The sequence below is a fragment of the Sturnira hondurensis genome, unplaced genomic scaffold (assembly GCF_014824575.4).
Source record: "Sturnira hondurensis isolate 20B ecotype Veracruz unplaced genomic scaffold, ASM1482457v3 Scaffold0018728, whole genome shotgun sequence".
Taxonomy (NCBI): Eukaryota; Metazoa; Chordata; class Mammalia; order Chiroptera; family Phyllostomidae; genus Sturnira; species Sturnira hondurensis.
Window position 1 is genome coordinate 17,527,258 of NW_028091359.1, and position 21,956 is coordinate 17,549,213.

The 21,956-nt window shown below is 41.4% G+C and overlaps 1 protein-coding gene across 3 annotated transcripts in view; it reads right to left on the minus strand.

The window, feature by feature from the left end:
* The window catches only part of SSH2 (slingshot protein phosphatase 2), a 257,566-nt gene that overhangs the window by 6,813 nt on the left and 228,797 nt on the right, over positions 1 to 21,956 (minus strand). For all 3 annotated transcript variants that reach the window (XM_037070274.1, XM_037070272.1, XM_037070273.1), the window contains 4 exons: positions 18,294 to 18,340; positions 13,643 to 13,789; positions 9,929 to 10,129; positions 128 to 962 (listed from right to left, as the gene is read on the minus strand). In XM_037070274.1, coding sequence (XP_036926169.1) covers positions 128 to 962; positions 9,929 to 10,129; positions 13,643 to 13,789; positions 18,294 to 18,340 — 1,230 coding nt within the window. The remainder of the gene's footprint in view (positions 1 to 127; positions 963 to 9,928; positions 10,130 to 13,642; positions 13,790 to 18,293; positions 18,341 to 21,956) is intronic.

A 21,956-nucleotide genomic window follows, 5' to 3' on the forward strand; every position in this document is an offset into this window, starting at 1 on the left:
TCTGTCTCCCATACTGCCTTCCCAAATCTTTAGCCACATTAAAAATAAAGTGAACATAGCAGAACCCCAAATATTTTGTCTTCAAAGAGAAGTTCATTAGGTGGAGAACTATAAAGATAGTTTTTACCTTTGACTGTTCCTCATCTATTGAAGATTCTTCCGATGCATGGGGAGTATTACTCAAAGAGCTGCTTCTCTGGTCATCAGCTGTCACTTCAGAAGGGGCTACTTCTACCACCGACAGTCGACAGCTCTCACCCCTTCCTCCACCCAGTTCTTCCATCCGTGAGTGGGAAAAAGATCGTGACCGTGTTTCTTGAGAAAGTTCCACAAACTTCTCTAGGGCGCTAAAAAAATCAATGCGATCTGTACTGAAATCTGTGACTTCAGCTTGGCAACTGGGTTGGGGGCTTGGTGACTCAGGGTCAGGGGACATGGGGAGGTCTTTCAGGCGAGATGTCAATTCTTCCATAGGCAGTAGGTGGACGTTCACGTCTACTTTCAGTGCGTCTGTCTCCAAATCTTCGACTGTTAAGTCTGGAAACTTGTTGGGCATTTCTGGGGCCTGTCCAGGTTGAATTAAGGCTTTGGATGCATGGCAGTTGTCAAGAGGGAATTTTGATTCATTGAGACAACACCCTGATGTGCATCCATTGATGTCATTTAGGTTTAATTCATCTTCAATCTGTCCGGCATGAAATTCCCTAGAAGTGAACTCCAAGCAGATCATTCTTTCTTTGGTACACAGGCCTTTCTGATTTTCATCTTGTGGGACGACATGTTCTACAAAGACAGGAGGTATGGGTGGGTGACCTTCCATGGTCTTCACCTCTGCAATCTGGTCTGCTGAGGTGGTGATCTCCTTCTTGTTGAGTTCTAGCCCTGCTTTGCAGATGGGTTCATGGTGGTCTGAGAGGTCACTATCTGAATGAGATCTCCAGAGCTTGTTATGCCGCTGCTTGCTGTGGAGGACACACACAAGAGACGTCTTAGTCTAGTCTGCGAAAACAATCGACACCCCCCCCCCCCGGAAACTCTTCCAGATAAACTTAAAGTTTAACCTGCAAAATGCTCTGTTAATGCCCAATGAAAGTAAGCAATAACCACTTGAAAAGATGCTCCATTTAACTAACAGCAATAAACAAACCAACACAAAACAAAACAAAACAAAACAAAGGAAACAAATAAATAGGAGATCTGATTTTTTAACCTATGGGGCTGACAAGAGCTAACATGGTTGCTAGCAGCCAATGTTGATGACGGTACTGGCCAAATAAGCCCTCTCATACACCACAGTTAGGAGGAATATGGATTGTAGCATTTAAAAAAATATATTTTATTTATTTATTTTTAGAGAGAGGGGACGAGAAAGAGAAATAGAGGGAGGGAAACATCAGTGTGTGGCTGCTTCTCATGCGTCCCCTACTGGGGTCCTGGCCTGCAACCTGGGCATGTGCCCTGACCAGGAATCAAACCAGCGACCCTTTGCTTCACAGGCCCATGTTCAATCCACTAAGCTACACCAGCCAGGGCTGAACTGTAGCATTTTTAAGAATGAACTCTGGCTAGGGGTGGGCAGGGCAAGGGAGAGCAATGGGAGGAAAATGGGAACAACTATAATTGAACAACAATAGAAAAAAAATAGAACTCTGGAAATAGTTCTCAAAAAAATCACCAAACTGCCCTGGCTGGTGTAGCTCAGTGGATTGGGCACAGGCCTGCGAACCACACGATGGAGGTTCGATTCCCAGTCAGGGCACATGCCTGGGTTTCAGGCCAGTTCCCAGCAGGGGATGCACGAGAAGCAACCATACATTGATATTTCTCTCCCTCTCTCCTTCCCTTTCCCTCTAAAGATAAATAAATAAAACCTTAAAAAAAAAATCACCAAACTAGTAACAGTTCTTTCAAGGAAGGCAAAAATACTTCTGGGGAGGGCTTTACTTTCTACAATTTCTATAATTTTAGAATTTTAAAAATAATGACCGCATTTAAATTAATAACCAGAAAAAAATCATTTGAGTAATACAAAGAGAAATAGTCCATGGAACCTCATTACAAATCCTCATAATTGGGATTAATGACTGACGTGGAAGTGTGAGGAGGGTGGTAATTTTTCTCGAATCAGACAACAAAGATAAGGCTAGTAAATCTGGTGAAAACAATTGGTAACAAATGGAAGAGGATGAGCAAGAAGTACAGGCCCCTTTCATAAGGGTTTTTGGATAAAAACCATCAAGCTAAGGTGATACCTGGAAAAGTAGGTGGGCCAGAGGAAGACCACACACACACACACACACACACACATCCATACTCTGATTTATTTTATGGCGGGAAGGTCCAATGTGGGGATGAGATTTCATTTCAAACCACACTCTCAAACAAAGAAGCACAGTTCCTAAAGCTCTAGCCAAAAAGAGAAAGGTGGCCCCGTGGCTGGTCAGGATCATTTGCCCAGGGAATAGGGCACTAAGTGGTTTATGGGGTATGGTTTCCATGACTTACAAGCTGATGAAGAGTGACCTAACCGCAGGGTAGAAAGGGAAACAGCACAGCTCACCCTGGGCTCAGGGCCACGCCTGCCTCAGAGGCCTGTAAATCTCTGCTGAGTCATGTGCCTGCACTAATGTGAACCCCTGTTTGTTCTCAACACTGCACCTGCTCTCAGCTCCCCCTTTACTACTTGGGTGGGGATCTCTCTGACTCAGGCCTACACAGCAAAAGGATGCTTTTCTGGGTAGGAAACAAACAGGTCAATCTGTTTATGAAGACAAGCTATAATCAATTAGCTGGGTGTAAATTAGGGTCTTCACTCTTTCCAAGCTGCACGAACTCCAGCCACCCCTAGGAGGAGACAACATATCACACATCCCAAATGACTGGCTGGCTGTGAGAGAGGGGCAAGCTGACTGGTTGGATAGGCGAGGTCTAAACACTGTGACCAACCAATGCCAGTGTGTTTCCCTTTAAAGTTTCTTCTTTCACATATAGACACCCTGGTTTCCTGATCTCAATATGACTGTGCTCTCCAAGTTCTATCCCTCACCTATGAGCACGTCCAAACCTGCACCAAGCCCTCTCAGCCACCACAGCAGGACAATTCCTATCATACCAATGACCAGGACGACATCTCTGGGAGTTCTCATCCTTCTAATAATGTAAAAGAACATCTTATCAATCAACAGGTAAATAGGATGTTTTCATAATCCCAAGAACCCTGCAAAGTATGATTTTTAAAACTGCCTGTAAATCACTAACTAATCTTATGCTAATAGGCACAACAGTGCCTGTTTCAGAGGAAGAGGGTGACATCATAGCTGCTTTGCCCAGCAGGAACTTCCTTCTCTTCCTGGAAGAGATAATCATCAGAAAATATTGGCTCAGGGTTCTGGAATTAAACTGACACCTACTTGTAAAGGAGAAATAAAAATCCCAATCTGAAGACAGGTCTGATTCTGCTGCCTTTTTCACCTGCACAGGAAGGACCAGCACTGGCAGAAGCATTACCATGGCCTTTGAAGCACTGTTGCTCCCTGGGCCCTGCCTGATCCCCCCCCTCCTCCTCCCCACTCAGGGGTTATTAACTTCTCTCCTGCTCATCATTCCCTTCCTTTTCTTTACAGAACCATCACATTTTGTTGTTAATAATATACTGCTCAGTTTTTCATGTTTTGAACTTTATATAAATGAAACACTGTATGTATCCTACAACTGTTTTGTTGCCTAACATTATGTTTTTAAGATTCATCGATGTGTGTGTCTGTAATTGCACAGAGTGGAATTTACTAATCTATCCTGTTCATGAACAGTTCTCCTACAAACAACACTGTCATGGCCATTCTTGTGCCTGGTGCACAATTTGGTTTCTCGAAGGTGTTTTATCTACAGGAGCAGAAAAGGTGAGGCATAGAGCATGTTTAAATCATGTGTTAGTCTGTAGATGCTTTCCAGTGAACTCTTCCAGAAGCCAGTTTATTTTAATGCTCCCTCACTGGTTAGAATAGCTAGAAGGCACTGGGTCATACTTATTATTTTAATTCAGCTGACTCCCCCCACCTGGTTCCATATAGGTAGCAGGTAAACAAGTTGCCAAAAAGAACTTCAGAGTTGGTTTATGACCTGGATGATGCAATCACCTCCTGTTCTTCCCCCTTGAGTGGCCTCTGACCTGAACTTGGATTCACACAAACACACTGACACATGTGATGACTGGGCCATGTTGAGTAAGAGTTTGGCCTTTTACTCAGTAAATGAACAAGGAAGTCTAAATAACAGGACACACACAATATCCCATTCTCTCGTCTCAACCTGCTTTCTTTCTGATTGTTATATGTTTGGTAAAGAACTAATTCTGTTTGAGAAAGTTATATAGAGGAAAATAGTGCTAAAAATGGATTATCAGTTATAGCAAAATCAGGTTGTTTATAGTTACTTCTTAGAGCATTAGGCAGCCTGTAGGAAGAAGAAACAGAAAAAGCTTCAATTGAGCATTTTCTGTGTGCTCTGCTTCAAGTTTATTTTTCCAAAGAGCTGTTAAGCCCTTTAAATGTTGATTGTGACTGGCTGCACTTGACCGAGAATCCAGGTCCTCTCATTCTTTGCTTCCCTCCTGCAGGCTGACCACTGCGCACCAGCTAACTAGACTTCAGCGTCTCCATCATCAGCAAGCCCAGGGTAAAACAATTCTGCCTCCTCTGGTCCTGGTCACAAGGATGTTCAAAGAATCAAAGCTGACATCTGCGAGGACATGTGGCACAAACTCTCCCTGGCCACCACCCAGTTTTCTTCATTGCCTTATGCACTGGAACCTAATATCACAGACACATGGTCAGCTTGCAAAAGCCTGAAATCTGAACTTGTCTAATGGAACATAAATCTGCCAGGTACCTGCATGATCAGAGTGCAGAATAACAAACAGGGCTGCTGGCGGTTTAATGAAGGGTTTCAACACACACACACACACACACACACACACACACACACACACACCCTCTAGTCTCACTCCCACCCCCCAGCTATAAAAAAATTAGGTATGAAAATATCAGTGGCTTTATGATATCCTCCTTTTAGTTTTAAGGGAAAATATTAAATATTAGCCTTCCCCAAACTCTCAAAGACACAATGAAACAACTGAAATAGGCAAAAAGTCTCTCACATTTCAGAGGGGCTATCGCTGTTTGGCCCTCAGCCCCACATTCTGATGAAGAGACTATAACTAATTCATAAATCACTACAGAGACCTGATGCCACTTTGCTAAACTTCTTTTCTACTAAGAGGTAAAAGTACCAAGCTGAGACTCAAACAGAGTCTGCCACCTTAAATTAAGTACCCAGTGCCACCCTGGATAACCACGGGGCTAGAGAATGTTAAGATCAAGGCTCTTTCTCTTTAGGAAAACTACCACATGCTTCCTGGGTGAAATTATGAAACCTAAGACCTGAGTACCTGGCTAGGAAAGTTACTTTGCAAACAGAATGAGTGAGATTTTTCTAAGGATGTTCCTCTCCTGGTTACCTGAGCTGCAAAACTAGATGGAGCTTCAGATCATCAAAGGAGTCTGGGGCTTTTCCTTCTTTGCTTTTCTGAGCAGGCAGTTCCTGGAGAAGCCCTTTAGGGTTGAGCCAGAGTATGCGGGGTCCAACGCACTTGGCAGTTAGACTGGACGGGAGCCCGAGAGTGCCCTTTCTTGATCACACATCACAGACTGCAGATCCTAATGGCTGCTCATCCAGCAGGCACTCCCACTCTTTGTCCTCACTGGTAGAGGCCTGATTTGGTTGGGGCTCAGGGAATGTAGCACTTCTGTACCACCATAGGGTGAATGTGAATTTGTTTTAGCCAGTCCAGGAAACTATTTTCCTGGCCAGTGATTAGTTTTAAGCACATGACTCAGTCCTGGCCAATGAGTCCTGGGAGGGGTGGGAGAACTCTATTGGGGAGCTTCTGGGAAAGGTCTTCCTCCCATAATTGAAATGTACATTCATTCAGACAGATGCTGTGGAATTTACAGGTAGATGTCTAGAAATGTGGCAGACGTCTGGCGATCATGAGGAGACAAGTTCAAGAGCTAACCCATTAACCAAGGAAGGTAGAGCAGAAACATGAAGAGCGTGCCAAAACTCTTGATTACATCACTGAGACATTACAGTCTACTTCTGTGCTTCTTGCTACAAGTGATGTTAAATTATAGCTGGGTGCTGAGCCAGGTATTTTCTGTGTGCCCCTGCAGATCTACTCTTCAGCTCTCCCATCCTGTTCTCTGCCCCTGAGGCTGACATGGACCACACCCACAGGCCCCCTTGCCTTCTGACCTCCACAGGGTTGGACTAACAGGCAGCCGCAGTGGAAGACTGTGGGGAGGAGAGTGAAAGCAGACCCCTTACTTCCCAGCTCCCTCCTGCAGATTCACTCCAAGTAGGCTATGTCCTTCAAGTTATGGCTCCTCACTAAACGCGCCTTTCTCTCCTTCTAGGTTCTAGTAACTCTCCCCTCCCTCTTTGGACCTTGAAGCTATTACCAAATAGCTCTGCTGACACAAATCCCTTGATTCCATTTCAATCTCACATCTTTGTAAATAGTCCCTTTATGAAACTCTCCTCAAACAATCCTAATCTTAATATGCAGTTTCTTGTTGAGCTCTTGATTGATGGAGGTATTCTGCTACTTGCAGCTAAAAGCAGCCTAAGTGTCACCCCCAGCATTGGATTCTAGTTCTTAAAATCCAGGAGACATCACAATATAGGAAATTCCAGTACCATTTTCCATTCCAGTTTCTAATGAAGTTGGTGTGTGTGGGTGGTGGGAGGCAGTGGTTGCAAGGAGGAGGAGGTACTAAATGGCATATACCTATGTCAAGGAGGGAGAAATAAATGGCACATGTATATATATGTTTTCTGGAGGAAGGAGATGATGAGAATCCTATCTGAATAACCCTTAACAGTACATACTGTACATTTGCACACATTTTAATTTACAATAACCTTGTGAGAAAGGTCTCTTGATTTTCACTTTACAGATGGGGTCGGGTAAGGAACAGAAATGTGCAGTAACTTCTCAGAGGTGTAGCAAGCGGGTAAACCAGGAATGGAAACCAGATACACCGACTCAAATTCTGTGGTTTTCTCATTCCCGAGGACTTGCCCTTCCCGCCAAGAATCAAGCCCAGGAAGGCAGGGCACCAAAAGGAAAGAGGCAGGTGATTTGTGGATTTATGCTGCCCTGCTTATGCTCATCAAAGATTTTTCTGAAATTCCTTTAACATCTAAGAAAAACCACATATGCTAAAAAGAACCCAACCCAACAGCTTGCAGTAGCCTGCAATTCCAGAATAAATACAGAAATTGGCAGGACACATTGTATCCTTCCTCTCAATGGGCCACGTGAGGACACTGCCTAACATCTGTCCTGTGTGTCTGGGAATATATAGTATTTATGTCTCATCCAACCTTCTGATGCCTCTTTCTTGTACCAAAAAGAACTGCTGTGCCCTACCTTCTGATCTAATCTAAAAATGTCATCGACATCTGGCCCCAAAGACCTAAAAATTCCCTTTAAGAATCTTCCCTGCCTTTCGTATCCTTCCCGCCCCCTAAGAGAACGATTCAGATGAAACCATGCCAAGTACTGAGTAAATGGGAGGGGTTTTTTAGTGGAAACCATAATGCTATGCTGTGACCACATTTTCACAATACTTCGGGGGTGGGAGGGTGGCCCCTCTGCCTGGATAGGCTGGAAGGCTATTTAACATTTTGTTCAGGGTAAACACAGCCCAGATTCAAGAGTCAAGACCAAGTCATAAGACTCACTGCAGTCAAACTCTGGCACCAGCCCCAACTGCTTCTAGGCAGCTGTGCCCTCACCCTAAGAAAACCACCTAGAAAATGCCTCCATGAAAAACACAAAGCAAAATCTAGCATTCTGCAGGACTGCAGTATGTGGCATCTCAGGAAGCTGAGCATTAAATCCAGTTTAAGACCTGAATCTTTTTCCCCAGAGCAACTTAAGGCAGCTTTTACCACCAAGGGGTAATACATAATGTAGTGAAATTAACTGCTCATTTTAAAACCATTACCTTGTTGAAATATCTAGTTCTTATTGATACAGGAAGATGTTCAAGACCTAATACTGGGTAGACAGAGAAAGACAAATACTGTATGATGTCACTCATATGTGGAATCTAAAGAAGACGAACTCAGAAACAAAGAGTAAGAACGCTGGTTACCGGGGTAGGGGTGGTAGAAATGGGAGGTACTGGTGAAAGGTTACGAACTTCTAGTTATAAGATGGCAACAAGTTCTGGGGATATCTAACGTACAGCACGGTGATTGGGGCTAACACTGTGTTATATTCCTGAGTGCTGCTAAGAGAAATATTATATATTATTACCACAAGAAAAGAAACGTGTAAAGGAATGGAGATATTAGCTAAGGCTACGTTGACAGGATGTCTGCAACATATAAATGTATCAAATAAACACATTGTACACATTAAACAGTGATGGTCAAGTGCAGGCTAAGTGCTCAAGAAATGTTGTTACAGTTGAAACAGATAAATCAACTGTTCTCTGTGGGACTGAGTATATAAATAATTTTTTCCTTTGTAGTTTTTTACAGTTTCATAAAGCATATACAGGGTGGGATAGATATGGGTTTATAGTTATTCATATGAAAAACAATACAATGATTAATAATAAAAGAATAAACTTTTGCATACTCACAACTATGAACCTACTTTAGCAACACCCTATATATAAAACTGGATTAAAAGATTTAAAAACAACACCCGCCCCCCCCCCCCCCCCCCCCCCCCCCCCCCCCCCCCCCCCCCCCCCCCCCCCCCCCCCCCCCCCCCCCCCCCCCCCCCCCCCCCCCCCCCCCCCCCCCCCCCCCCCCCCCCCCCCCCCCCCCCCCCCCCCCCCCCCCCCCCGCCCCAAACCAAGACCTGGCCAGGTAGCTCTGTTGGTTAGAGCAACATCCTAAAACACCAAAGCTGCAGGTTCCATTCCCGGTCAGGTCACATACAAGAATCAACTGATGAATGCATAAATCAGTGAAGCAATTAATCAGTAGCCCCGTCCTCTTTCTCTCTCTCAAATCAATTAAAAAAGAAGGAAACCAGAGCACTATTTCTGGGATGCACCTTCACACCTCAGATGGGTTATATATATTCTAATTCTGCTCATTTGTTACATGACCAAATTCCTAGGAGCAGGCTCAGTGAAAGCAAGCACAGAAAAAAAAATTAATGTCCAAAGCAGCAGCAGGTACTTTTCTTTCTTTAAACAAATGGGCCAAAAAATTTCTAAGAATTTCAGCTATGCCTAGAATTACCTCGGGAGCAATCAGTTTTTATTTTGATAAGGCAGCTGCATCTGGCGTTAAAATATGTTGAGGAGTGTTTACTAAAATCTACACATAATTGAAAACTGAAATAAGGGAATAGTATTTTCCAACCTTTACAATTTATTTATTTATTTATTTACTTTTAGAGTGAGGGGAACGGAGGGAGAAGCAGAGGGAGAGAAACATCAGTGTGTGAGAGGTACATCAACTGACTGCCTCTCTCACCCCCAACTGGGGCCCTGGCCCACAACCCAGGCTCGTGCCCTGAGTGGGAATCAAACCAGAAACCTTTCAGTTCATGGGCTGGAGCTCAATCCACTGAGCCATACTAGCCAGGACAATTTTCCACCTTTAAATTAAAGAGTGGAACATACGATTAGTTTTGATTAAATGCCTAATCTTCCATGCTAAGCTCAAATTCTTACACCTATTTTGAAAATAATTGGATAGATTTCAATTTTCAAAACGTATGACACATCCAAGTTAGGCTGAGAACCAACTGCAGAGCAAGATGGTTCACCCTGCCCTCGGAAGCACAAAGGATGGAAAATCTGAGAAAGTCACAAAGTCACAGTTAAGGACTCACCTTGCCAACAGGATCCCCTGGTACTCTTCCAGTTGTCTCATGAAGCTGGGGTTGGGCTTAGTCACTGTTCGTCTTTCCTTCACATAGTCATAGGCTCGGTCCAGGTTCCAGCCATACTCCTTCATTGCATAGGCAATCACAGTGGAGGCTGAGCGACTCACCCCCATTTTGCAGTGCACAAGGCATTTGGATCCGTGTTTCCTAGTTTGGAGGATTGAGGTAAGGAGGAAAATACAATAGCGAGTCCACTTTAAAAGCTGGGTTCTAAATGTTGCCAAGTTTCCTGTTCCGTCCTTCCATTTTCTTCTCTGCAATCCATCCCACCTCAGTGTACGTGTATACATCTATAATCAGCTGTGCAGGGAGGGCAGGCAATTCTCATGTACTCAAAGAATATTCAGTGCTAACATTAAGCCTCTTTAACTCATTCAACAAACATTTACCAGGCATTTATCATGTGTAAGACAATGTGCAAGGCATTGTGAGGCAAAGATCAGTAACAGCTTTTCCCAAAAAGGCAGGATTTTGTGAGAGACGCAGACAATTAAAGTTCAAAATGGTAACTGCAATGACAATTGGTCACAGAGCTTGAGGGGAAAATGTTCAATTTAGAGACTGGACCCCACTTGGAGTGGGGGTGGAGGCCAGTCCCTTCATAGCCTTGGGGGAATGTTTCATGGCTGGCATACTTCTGAATTACAGGTGTGGTAGTGATTTATCTAATTTATTCAAAAGTTCTGAATTGCTTCCAGTTCAAGTTCCAGTAAGGGGTTTTGTTGATGGAGGAGAGTAAGACCCAAACTAACCCTCCTTTTTACTCAGAGGTAGCCCTGGATATTATTTTTCACAACACCACAACCTGTGTTCTGTCTAGGGTCTGACTGTATAATCCACAGAGCTGGATGCGACCATGAGATGTACCACATGGCTTTTTCGGTGAGGAAGGTAGAATGAATGAGTAACTATTTTTTTAATGTGGTGGAAGAACAAGAAAACAAACTTACCATACAGTGATACAAAAACAAAACAAAACCCCTCAGTCTTAACATGCCAGAGTTTATTACCCTGTATAAGCATTACTCGATTGTGCCAATTCTGCTAATAACACAGTGCGTGGCACAGAAAAAGCCTTTAAATATTTGCTAATGTGTGAACAAACTTATGGATCTGCTGATTAGATAGATCTGTCAGCTATGAGTAGAAACAACATTTTTAAATCTGGAAAAAAGAATGGTTGCTCTTATCACCAGTGTACATGGGCTGTAATTCTCCCCATGTGGCTATTCCAATGAATTAAAAAAATGTACACATCAGCCTAAAAGGGGAATTCACTTACTCACTCACTGTATTATAGTAGATAAGCTTCCTTCTGGAAGCTTATAATCTTCCCGCTGATGATGGAGGCACTTGAAAGAGTTAAGTACCAGTGCACGGAGGCATGGGTCTAAGTGCCAAAATGAGTGAGCCAAATAAGCTATAGGAATGCAGAGAATAGTCTGGAACAATTAAAACAGTCTCAAAAGGAAGGTAAAATTAACCTCCTCCTTATCAATTACATGCAAAATTTTGGTGTCCTAAGGTTGGTGTGGTGTGTCTGTGTGCTTAGATGATGCCAAACAGCTAGAAAATACAATGCTTGTTTTGTTTATGGCACCACAGGGTTTTCACTTAAACTACAGTTGGGAGGCCAATGCACAGTGACTCAGATGGAAGTGCAGACCTGTGCTCAATTATTTCCCCATCAAGCTCTGACAACTTTAATGCATAAAATTTCAGGTCTATACCTGCAGGCCCGAAAGGTACTCAAAGTTGGACAATCCTAAGAAAAATACAACTTAACATCCACTCCCATGAAAACACTTCATATTGACCTAGGCTTTTCAATGAATGGCTTCTAACTCACGTGGTGAAGGATCTGAAGGCAGGTCTCACCTAACCCAATTTCACCTTTCAGGTTTAACCCCACTTCTCTACCCTCCACCCCCCAGCCCCTGCCAGTGCTGGATTGTGCAGATTAAGCCTGGTATCACACTAGCAGTCCTAAACCCGCCCATGTGTACACAGAGCCTGGAATTCAGGGCTCTTATTAAGGTAAAAACACATGAGGTGCCCAGTGTGCTGTTTGGGAGGCACTCACTCTCAGATGCCAACCTATACTTGCAGGGACCTGAGAGCGAGTGCTTGCTTAAATGTAACCTAGGCGCCTCGTATATCTCACCCTAATCCCAGCCTTGCTGAAACCAGCCTTTTGAGAGGTTTGAGGCCCCCCCTTCATTGAGACTGGGGCCTCACCTAATTCAAGTCTCTTTAGCTGTGACCCTGACAAACTGCCTAGTCTTTTCCAGTCCCCTTTCCTTAAGGCAGGGGTGTCAAACTCATTTTCGCTGGGGGCCACATCGGCCCCAAGGTTGCCTTCAAAGGGCCGAATGTAATGTTAGAACTGTCTAAATGTAACTACTCCTTAACAGTTAAGTGAGAGATCAGCGCTGCTGCCAGATAAAACAAGGTAGAGGGTTGGATTCAGCCAGCGGGCCTTGTGTTTGCCGCCTGTGCCTTAAGGGATTAGACTATTCCTAGGTATATGATGGACTGTGAAATGTGAAATGATCTGAGGTTCAAGTCCTATTTTTACCACTTGTTACTTAACCTCTCTGGACCTTATCTCCACAGTCTGTCCACCTCTGTAGAGAAGGACAGTAGATGCCTCCTGGGTTCTGGAAAATACGGCATGAGAGAATACACGTGAAGCACCTGGCACACAGTAAGCATGCCGTATGTGGTATTACTGGGAATAACTTAATGAAAGAATATAAAATGATCTTCCAAAATATAAAACACTCTGTTAGGCACCGGCTAGGTACTGTGAGGATGAACTCAAAGCTAGAGTACGGGAATTCAGGTAACTAAAAGGAAGAATTTTCTGATCATGAAGGTCCTTAAGTATGGAATTATTTTTAGCCGAGCACTTTAAAAACAGAAGTGTTTGTCTCCTGCCAGGGATGATTTGAATGTGGTCCCACCTGAAGGGGAAGTGTGGCCAACATGAGTTTTTATGGTTCCTGGTATTGAAGGCAAGGAGATCCCCAGAGACTTAAAAAAAGTGTTGACATATTAATACTAATTAATATTAAACACTACATCAATATCATGAAATAGCTTCACTGAAAGGACCAATCAAAAAAATTTTTAAAGGGTCAATTAATTTAAGGAAGATGACAACAGAAAAGCCAGAGAAAAATTTTACTACTTAGAATTCATAGAAGTACAACTTAAAAAAAAAAAGGAAGACTTCCAAAGCTCATTATGTTTGTCTCCTCGTTTACAGAGAAGAGAACCCAGTGGTCTAACAATATGGAATAATTTCTATTATATAACTTTAAAATATCTCCAGTGGCAATTTAAGCATTTCATTCAGAATTTCTCAATTCTCTCACTTCTATTTCCTTTGCTGCAGCTTAAGTTTATTTACTCTTATTTTGTGCTCAATGGAAAGAGCCAACACGAGGTCATCTTCTTCCAGGGGTTTTATCTACTTAAAGGAAAAGTATTAAGTCGCTAGTCATTTTCCCCTAGGATTAAGAAATCTCAGTCTTCTTTTTTTCTTTACTTCCCTTTTCCTGAGTATCCTTAGTGAGTTATCTTCAGCTTTCAGCCCCCAGCCATGAGTGTACACAAACAACAAGGGTAAGAATGTGTTCAGGACCCATTACTCACTTGGCTTTAGAGATGAATTTGTAAGTGTCATTCCAGTAAGCCAGGAGATCCGTTGCCTCTTCATCATATACCCGAATGTTATGATACTCAAAGACTCCTGGGAAGAAGTTATCTATCTCTCGAGTGACATTCAAAATATACCGCACCCTGCAAGGAAACCAAGGGAGAATATTGGCTCTATTACTTAGGCTAAATCCAATTTCCAGCACTGTTTTTCTTACGTAAAATTTGTTTACTCCCTAAGCTGAAATTAAATACTAAAATACTGAAGAAAGCTAAGAAACTAAGAGTCTATACTTACTTAGCACAGACACTGTTTTACAGGGCTCTGGGCATACCTGGGCATCAGGGAGTTACTGGGAGAAAAGTTATCTACCAAGTTCAACATCTAAATTCCATTTTCAGTTTATGTAGTTACACAATCCCATCTTTCATAGTCTTTTGAAAACGTGTCATATTTTACTCCAAAGGTTCAATCTAAGTTCCATGATGTGATAATTCCTTTTTAGTCACTCAAATTACTGGCAACATAATTTACTCTTTGGAAGTCATTTGTACTTTAATCAAGTATCTCCAGAAAAGGGAAAAATTTCCTCCTGTCTTCCTAAACGCCAGATCGTCAGATTTTGCTCTGCTACTCTCTCTAAACTACAGGAAATGCAAATGAGGCCAGGGCTGGGAGGGTCAGGAAAGTTGGACTTAAAATTCTCTCTTGAACTCTCTAGGCTGCATTCCTGGCTGCTATGGCAGCAGATGTGTCTGAGGGCTCTCCCATCCTGAGAGGCCTGCAGAAAAGGGTTTCTGTATCAACTTTCCCTGCTATCTCTCACTGCACAATCTCAATAAAGGCTTGGATTTAATTTGCTGAAAGCTTATCTTTTCTCAAAGTTGTGTGCACTTAGACATCACTGGAGTTTACTCCATCAAGACAACACGGGCTCATTTCTCTGCAGAAGCTGCTTCCTTCTCAGAACCACATGTAGGATTATACAAACCCAATCTCCAAAGTCAGAGAAGTGAGGACAGAAAGGAAGAGCCATTCCCTAAATGGTGTGGCTCAGTGGGTTGGGCCACATCCTGCAAACCAAAAGGTTACCAGTTCGATTCCTGGTGTGGGCACATGCCTAGGTTGTTGGCCAGGTCCCCAGTTGGGGGTGCAAGAAGCAACTGATCCATGTTTCTCTTGCACATGGATGTTTCTGCTCTTCTCTTTCTCCCTCCCTTCCCTTCTCTCTAAAAATAAGTAAATAAAATCTTAGAAAAAAGAAAAAGAAAGGGAGACCGACAGCTAACCAATTCTGTGGTTAAGGTGAAAAGACCAACATTGTTTCTGGGACCTGATTTGAATCTGTTTTAACATAGCATCAAAGTCCTCTACTAGAAAGGATTTAAAAATAAAATTAAAAAGCAAGCACATGCAACTGAGGAAAAGAGTCTAGCAGCTCCCCTAAAGGCTAAACATAGTTACCATATAACCCAGCAATTTCTCTCCTAGGTAGGAAGTCAAGACAAATCAAAACATAAATCCACCTAAAAATCTGTACATGAATGGTCATAGCAGTGTTCAAAATAGTCAAAACTAGAAACAACCTAAATGTCCGTCAACTGATGAATGGATAAACAAAATGTGGTATATCATTGAATAGTACTTTGCAATAAAAAAGAAATGAAGTACTAATAACACGCTACAACATTAGTAAATCTTGAAATACAATGTTAAGTTAAAAAATCATTCCTAAAAGACCACATATTGAATGATTCCATTTGTAGTATATGAAATTTTCAGAATATGCAAATCTATAGAGATAGACAGTGTATTAGTAGTGTCTAGGGACTAAGGGAAAGAAGGGAACGGGGGAGACTGCTAAAAAGTACAAGCTTTCTTTTCCGGTTGAAAAATGTTTTAAAATGCTTGTTGCACAACTGTGAATGTACTGAAAACAACTAAAGGATACATTTTACTTTTTTTCCCTTTTAAAAACATATTTTATTGATTATGCTATTACAGTTGTCCCATTTCTCCCCTTCAATCCCCCCACCCTGCACACCCCTCCCCCACCATTCCCCACCTTTAGTTCATATCCATGAGTGACAAGTTCTTTAGCTTCCACATTTCCCATACTATTCTTGCCCTCCCCCCTATTTTCTACCTATCGTCTATGCTACTTATTCTCGTGATCTCCATTTCTGTGGCTCTGTTGCTGTTCTAGTTGTTTGCTTAGTTTGTTTTTGTTTTTGGTGTGGTTATTAATAATTGTGAGTTTGCTGTCATATACTTTACCTTTTAAAAATATTTTATTTATTTATTTATTGGTTTATTTATTTATTTAGGGAAGAGAGGGAGAAAGGGGAGAGAGAAACAATGATTGGTTGCCTCTTGTATGTGTCCCAACCACAGACCAAACCTGCAACGCAGGAATGTGCCCTGACTGGGATTAAAACCTGCAGCCTTTCACTTTGTGGGATGATGCCCAACCAAGTGAGCCACACTGGTCTGGGCTGAAGTATACATTTTAAATGGGTGAACTGTATAGTATATGTAGTACATCTCAATTAAACTCAGGGAAAAAAAGGCAAGCACACTTCTCTTATTTTATTTAAAATAAAAACGAACAACCTCTCACCTCCAACTCCATACTTCAGTAATGGATTATAGCAGAACAGAACTTCCCAACCCTTTTTATTACAGAACTCTAGGCAGCCACTTCCAACTGGAATTGGCACTCCTTGAAATTTCTTTGTCATCTCTATATAGATTAGCACTTTACTTGGGATTCTAAAGTCAGTAGACTGGTGAAAATAGCCTTTATGTCAAAATTATACTAAAAAATCCCTTATATGTTTTGGGGTATAGATCCCCGAACTGTAATTCTTCACCCACTCAGGTTTAAGAACTAGTACATTTAAGAAACAAGATCTAAGTTGGTATCTGACTATCCAACTACACTGTCTTTTAAAACAAATATGTATATACACACATACATGTATTTGTGTTCTATATTTAGCCTTATAAGTAGTAAATGAGATGAACAGGCCTCAATGCCAGCTGGGACTGTAAGTCAAAAGCCAAAGTGTATTCTGGAGTCAAAGTGTGCGCATGTATGATGGTATGTAATGCACCTGGCCAGCACCGCTAGATCAAATCCCAGATTTCACATAAATGCTGTACCTAGATGCTACTTTCCCACAAACTTTCCCACAAAGTCTGCCAATTTTTCTGTCATTCTTTCACGTTTACTGAGCACCCTATTAAGCTATGAGCTAGGCAGATGTATATTTTACACAAAACTAAAGTAGTCTCTGCTTTCAAGAAGTCTATCAATTTAAACTTTCCAAGTTCTATTTATTTTGATACATTAAATTAAGTAGCCAGATTTCCTCCCCTGGAACTCTTTTATAATTATTTGGCTTGAGTTCTGCTCCAAGTTCATTTGAACAATTACGACATGCCTTTCTTCTGGGGGAAAAGTAAGGAGTACGCATCTCATCAGGTTAAAGATAACCAGAAAGCTGACTTGTAGCTAAGAAAACCGGCAGCCCACAACCAGCCAGGCAGCCATCTCTCTGAGTCTTAGTAAGTCTCATCTCTGCCTCCAATGAAGAATTAGCACGGCCAACTTCCAGACATGATTTTCTTTTCTCTTGTTGGGATGATCTGACCTCCTAAGGCCAAGTACAATAAAAGGATTTAGGCATTAGCTAGGAAGTTAAAAGGAAAGAATGGCAGATTATTGTTTGCTGAATGTTCACTATGGTCTCAATTGCTATAATAAAACTCAATAACCAGGCTGTTGAGGAGCACATTTCTTAACACAAGGTAGGGCTTCTTGTTCGATTTCAGAAGCTTGTCCATTTTACATTTATAACTTAGTCAGCAAGCATCTTATTGAGACTCATGTATTTTTGGAGCCCTAGCACCTAGCATTATGCTTGGCCACAGAAGATACTCATCTGAATGAACAGCTGTGAAACCAACATATGCAGTTTTGCATATTCTAACATAAAACTAGGAGCCAAAGGCAAAACTATAGTGACAGGAGAAAAATCGCTGGTTGCTGGGGTTGGAAGTCAGGGGACAAATGGATAGAGCATAGAGGGTTTTTCGGGCAGTGAAAATACTCTGTGATGCCATAATGATGGATACATTATACACTTGGCCAAAGCCACAGAATGTACAACACCAAGAATGAATCGTAAGCTATGGACTTTGGGTGATTATAATGTGTCAATGTAGGACCATTAACTACAATAAACGCACCACTCTGGTGGGGGATATTGATAACGGTGTGGGGGGGCTATACATGTGCTGGGGCAGGGGTATATGGCAAATCTCTGCACCTTCCCTTCAATTTTGCTGTGAACACTTAAACTGCTCTAAAAAAGCTGTTTTTTTTTTTTTTATAAAGGAACCAGTAAGTACAATTGGTTTTGTACAGCATGACAGGCTTACACATTTGTTTCTGAAAGCCTTGCCATTGAAACAGCTGCTCTTTCTTGGTAGGTGGGAGGATGAAATGGTGGGAGAACAGCAGTTTTAGTTCTTATTAGATTGCACCTGATTAGAACCAATGGGAAATAACTCTTAAGCTTAGAGTAAGTCACTGACACCTCTTTGACTGGAAACTGGTAGAAGCAAAACAGTGATGCTTACCCTCGGTTCTGTAAGTCTTCTAAGTTGGAGGCATTCCATTCGGAGCCCTGTGGAACCAAAAAGACAAGGTTAGGGAGTATTAGCAAATGAACCAAACACAATACTTGAACGGGAGGCTTGTCGGGGAAGAAGCAGAGTTTCTAAAAAGAACGCTGGTATCATCACTGAATTTCCACTCTATGTGCCAGGTACTTTATATGTATGTTACCATGTCTAGTTTTCACAAATGATAGAGTAAGAAGCTAGCTTCGTTTTACGGATAAGAAAACTGACCCTCATAGAAGTGAGATAATTTCTGTTCAAGATCACATTGCTGGAAATGTGCCTTTGACCATCTTCCAATCTAAGTTAAATGTCTGTTATTCTCGTTTATTAGAGTACTCTGATTTTTTCAAAAGCATGTATCACAATTTTTTTTAAAAGATTTTATTTATTTATTTACCTTTAGAGGGGAAGGGGAGAGGGAGAGAAACATCAATGTGTGGTTGCCTTTTGTGCGTCCCCTGCTGGGAGTTGGCCTGCAGGGAACTGGTCTGCAACCCAAGCATGTGCCCTGACTGGGAATCGAACCGTGATCCTGTGGGTCGCAGGCCTGTGCTCAATCCACTGAGCTACACCAGCCAGGGCCACAATTTTTATTTGTGTATTTATTCATGGGCTTTTTACTACCTTTCTCTCTTCCACTGTAATGTAAGCTTCTCTTGTTCCCTATGGAAACCCCTGCACACTGCCTGACACCTGGCAGGTAGTTAATAAACATTTGTTGAACGAACAAAGTGGCATTATTACAAATTAAACTTAGATTCCATTCTAAAGCCCACACTCTTTCTGTTGGATTATGTTGCATGTAAGGAGTGGGGGAGTAGTGTGTGTGTGTGTGTGTGTGTGTGAAGAGCGAATAGCAGCTTCTGACAAATCTAATCAATGTTTCTACCCTTCAGTTGAGTGTTACTATGCACTCATGAATTCTTTTTGAATTTACTGTTATAATCTATTATCATCGCTTTCTTTTTTGACACTCAAATTGTCCTGAATTTGGCCAGTGAGAATATTTTCAAGCAGGCTTGTTTTGATATGACTCCATTAGCCTTTAGCAATTCCTTATTTCCTGGTACCAAAAAAAAATTACTTTAGATTCACTTTGTGAGTGAAGCCCACCATTTCTCCAAGAAGCCCTGGCTTATTTAGTGAAGAATGGTACTTTCTAATCAAGATCTAGGCATTTAAATTAGGTGCCTTCGTAACTAATGGGTGTCACTATTGCTAAAATTTTTCAGTGGACAGATCTGGCACATATTTCCAAATATATAATCAGTTTATACTGGTACCTCTGATTAAAATTTAACACCGCAAGGTGCTTTCTTTCTTGCCTCTCCCCCCATTATTTTATCATCCTATACCACGGTGAGAACCTTGGTTCCCAACAACTCATTTGCTTTACTTACAAAATAGTTTCAAATATTATTACACCAACACCACAACCAACAACAAACCTGTTAAGTTCAAATTTTCTTTGCAGTTCTCTTTTTTAAATTACACCCTACTAAGGGGTACCATCAGAGTATTATGCTTTAAAGTGATTTAAATCTATCTTTTTCTGTGAGGTTATCAATCTGATATACATTTGGGTTCATTTGTTTCTGTTTGTATTCAATTTTTCCATTCTTTTTAAAAAATATTTTTTATTTTTCAATTCCATTCTTTTTGAGTTTTTATGAATATACGAAATTTTCACATGGTTGGAAACCAAAAGTGTATTTAAAAGTAAACTTGAGCCCTGGCTGGGTGGCTCAGTTGGTTGGAGCATCATCGCATAGACCAAAAGGCTGTGGGGATCCATTCCAGGTCAGGGCACATATCTAGGTTGTGGGTTCGATCCCTGGTTCGAGTGCATACACGAGGCAACCGATCAATGTTTCTCTCACACATTGATGTTTCTCTCCACCCACTTCCTTCCTGTCTCTCTAAAAGCAATAAATATATCCTCAGGTGAGGATTAAAAAGCAATAAGTAAATAAAAGTAAAGCTGAAGTCTCACTCCTACCCCTATCTCTTCAGTCCCCATGGGTAGCCATTTTCATTAGTTTCTGGCTTATTCTACCTATGTTCTATTTTGAAGAAAATATATAAGCAAATATATAACTACTATATCTTATATAAAAATAGTATACTACATATACATTTTTTACTCTTCACTTTAAAATGTTTGATATATGGTAAACCACTCTATATCATAGTTCACAGAGATCTTCCTTATTCTTTCTTACATCTGCACAGTACTTCATTGGGTAGTGATATAATAGTTTATTACACCACCATCCTGTGAATGATGTTTCACATTTGTGGAAGCAAGATTTCTGGGTCAAGGGTAAATGTTATAGTTTTTTTAGAGACATTGCTAAATTTCCCTCCATAGAGTTTAGAACAATTCTGCATTCCCACTAGCAATGTATAAAAGTGCCAATTCTTCCAGAGCCTCGCCAACATAAATGTGTTTAAAACTTTTGAATTTTTGCAAATCTAGTAGGTGTGAAATGTTATCTCAGTGTAATTTCAATTTGTGTTTCTTTTAAAAGTGAGCAAATTTTCAATATTTCAGGTCCATTTCTATCTTTAAGCTATGTGTTCAGGTCATTTGAAAAGACAAACATTTAAAAATGAGAATTTACCTATTTCAGAATTATGCATTCAATGGAATTTAGCATTAGAAGACTCGGTTCAACTCCCGACTCCCCTTCTTATTGTGGGAAGTTGGACAAACCACTTAACCCGTGTTCACTTCCCTTACCTACAAAATGGAACACTTTTCCCACCCTAATCCTACCTATATACTGGGTACCTGCCTCTCAAATTACAACTATAGTTTCTCCCAATTCCTTCTGCTGTGTGAGAATACAAAGAGAACTCCGTGATCTGGGCCCTCACTTGAACATGCAGGCACCCTGATGTCAGACTTTCAGCCACTAGAACTGTGAGAATACATTTCTGCTGTTTACAAGTCAACAAACAAACAAAAAACCCAGTTTCTCTCATATTAAAGTGGAAAAACCCTCTCCATTCTGAATCCTCCTCTACACACTGTCCTTTTTCCCTTCTTCTCATATCCAAGATTCACAGAAACATAATCTAATACTTTCTCCAATTCTTTATTTCCCATGTGTTTCAACCCACAGCACTGTGGCTTATGCCCTCCCTCATCACTCCTGTTAAGGTTCCTAATGACCTCTTTTAATCATCTAATTCAAGGGTCACCTTTGTATCCTTATTCCATTGGTCTTCTTTATGGGAGTACCTATTTGATATGGTTCATTAGTCCCTCCTTATGGAAATGGATCACACTCCACAAATATCTAGCTTCATGCCTGCCATAATAAAAAGGATCAACAAATGTTTGTTGAATGATTAAATGAAATAAGTCAATAAAGGACTTCGAAAATTGTTAGTTGTATGCAAGCACTGTCACAGTATTACAAGTGGAATGTATTTTAGCCACTTAACTGGAAGGTCTCAAGAATACTATACAAAGTTCCAGTAAGTGACTGGTAACTCATCTTTTTTGCAGAGTAGGGCTCAGCTGACTTGCTTTAAAAAAATATGGAGGGTTCTGAAGGTATTATGCTCAACCTTAGAAAACTAGCTCCCACACCAAAGAAAGAGGCAAGA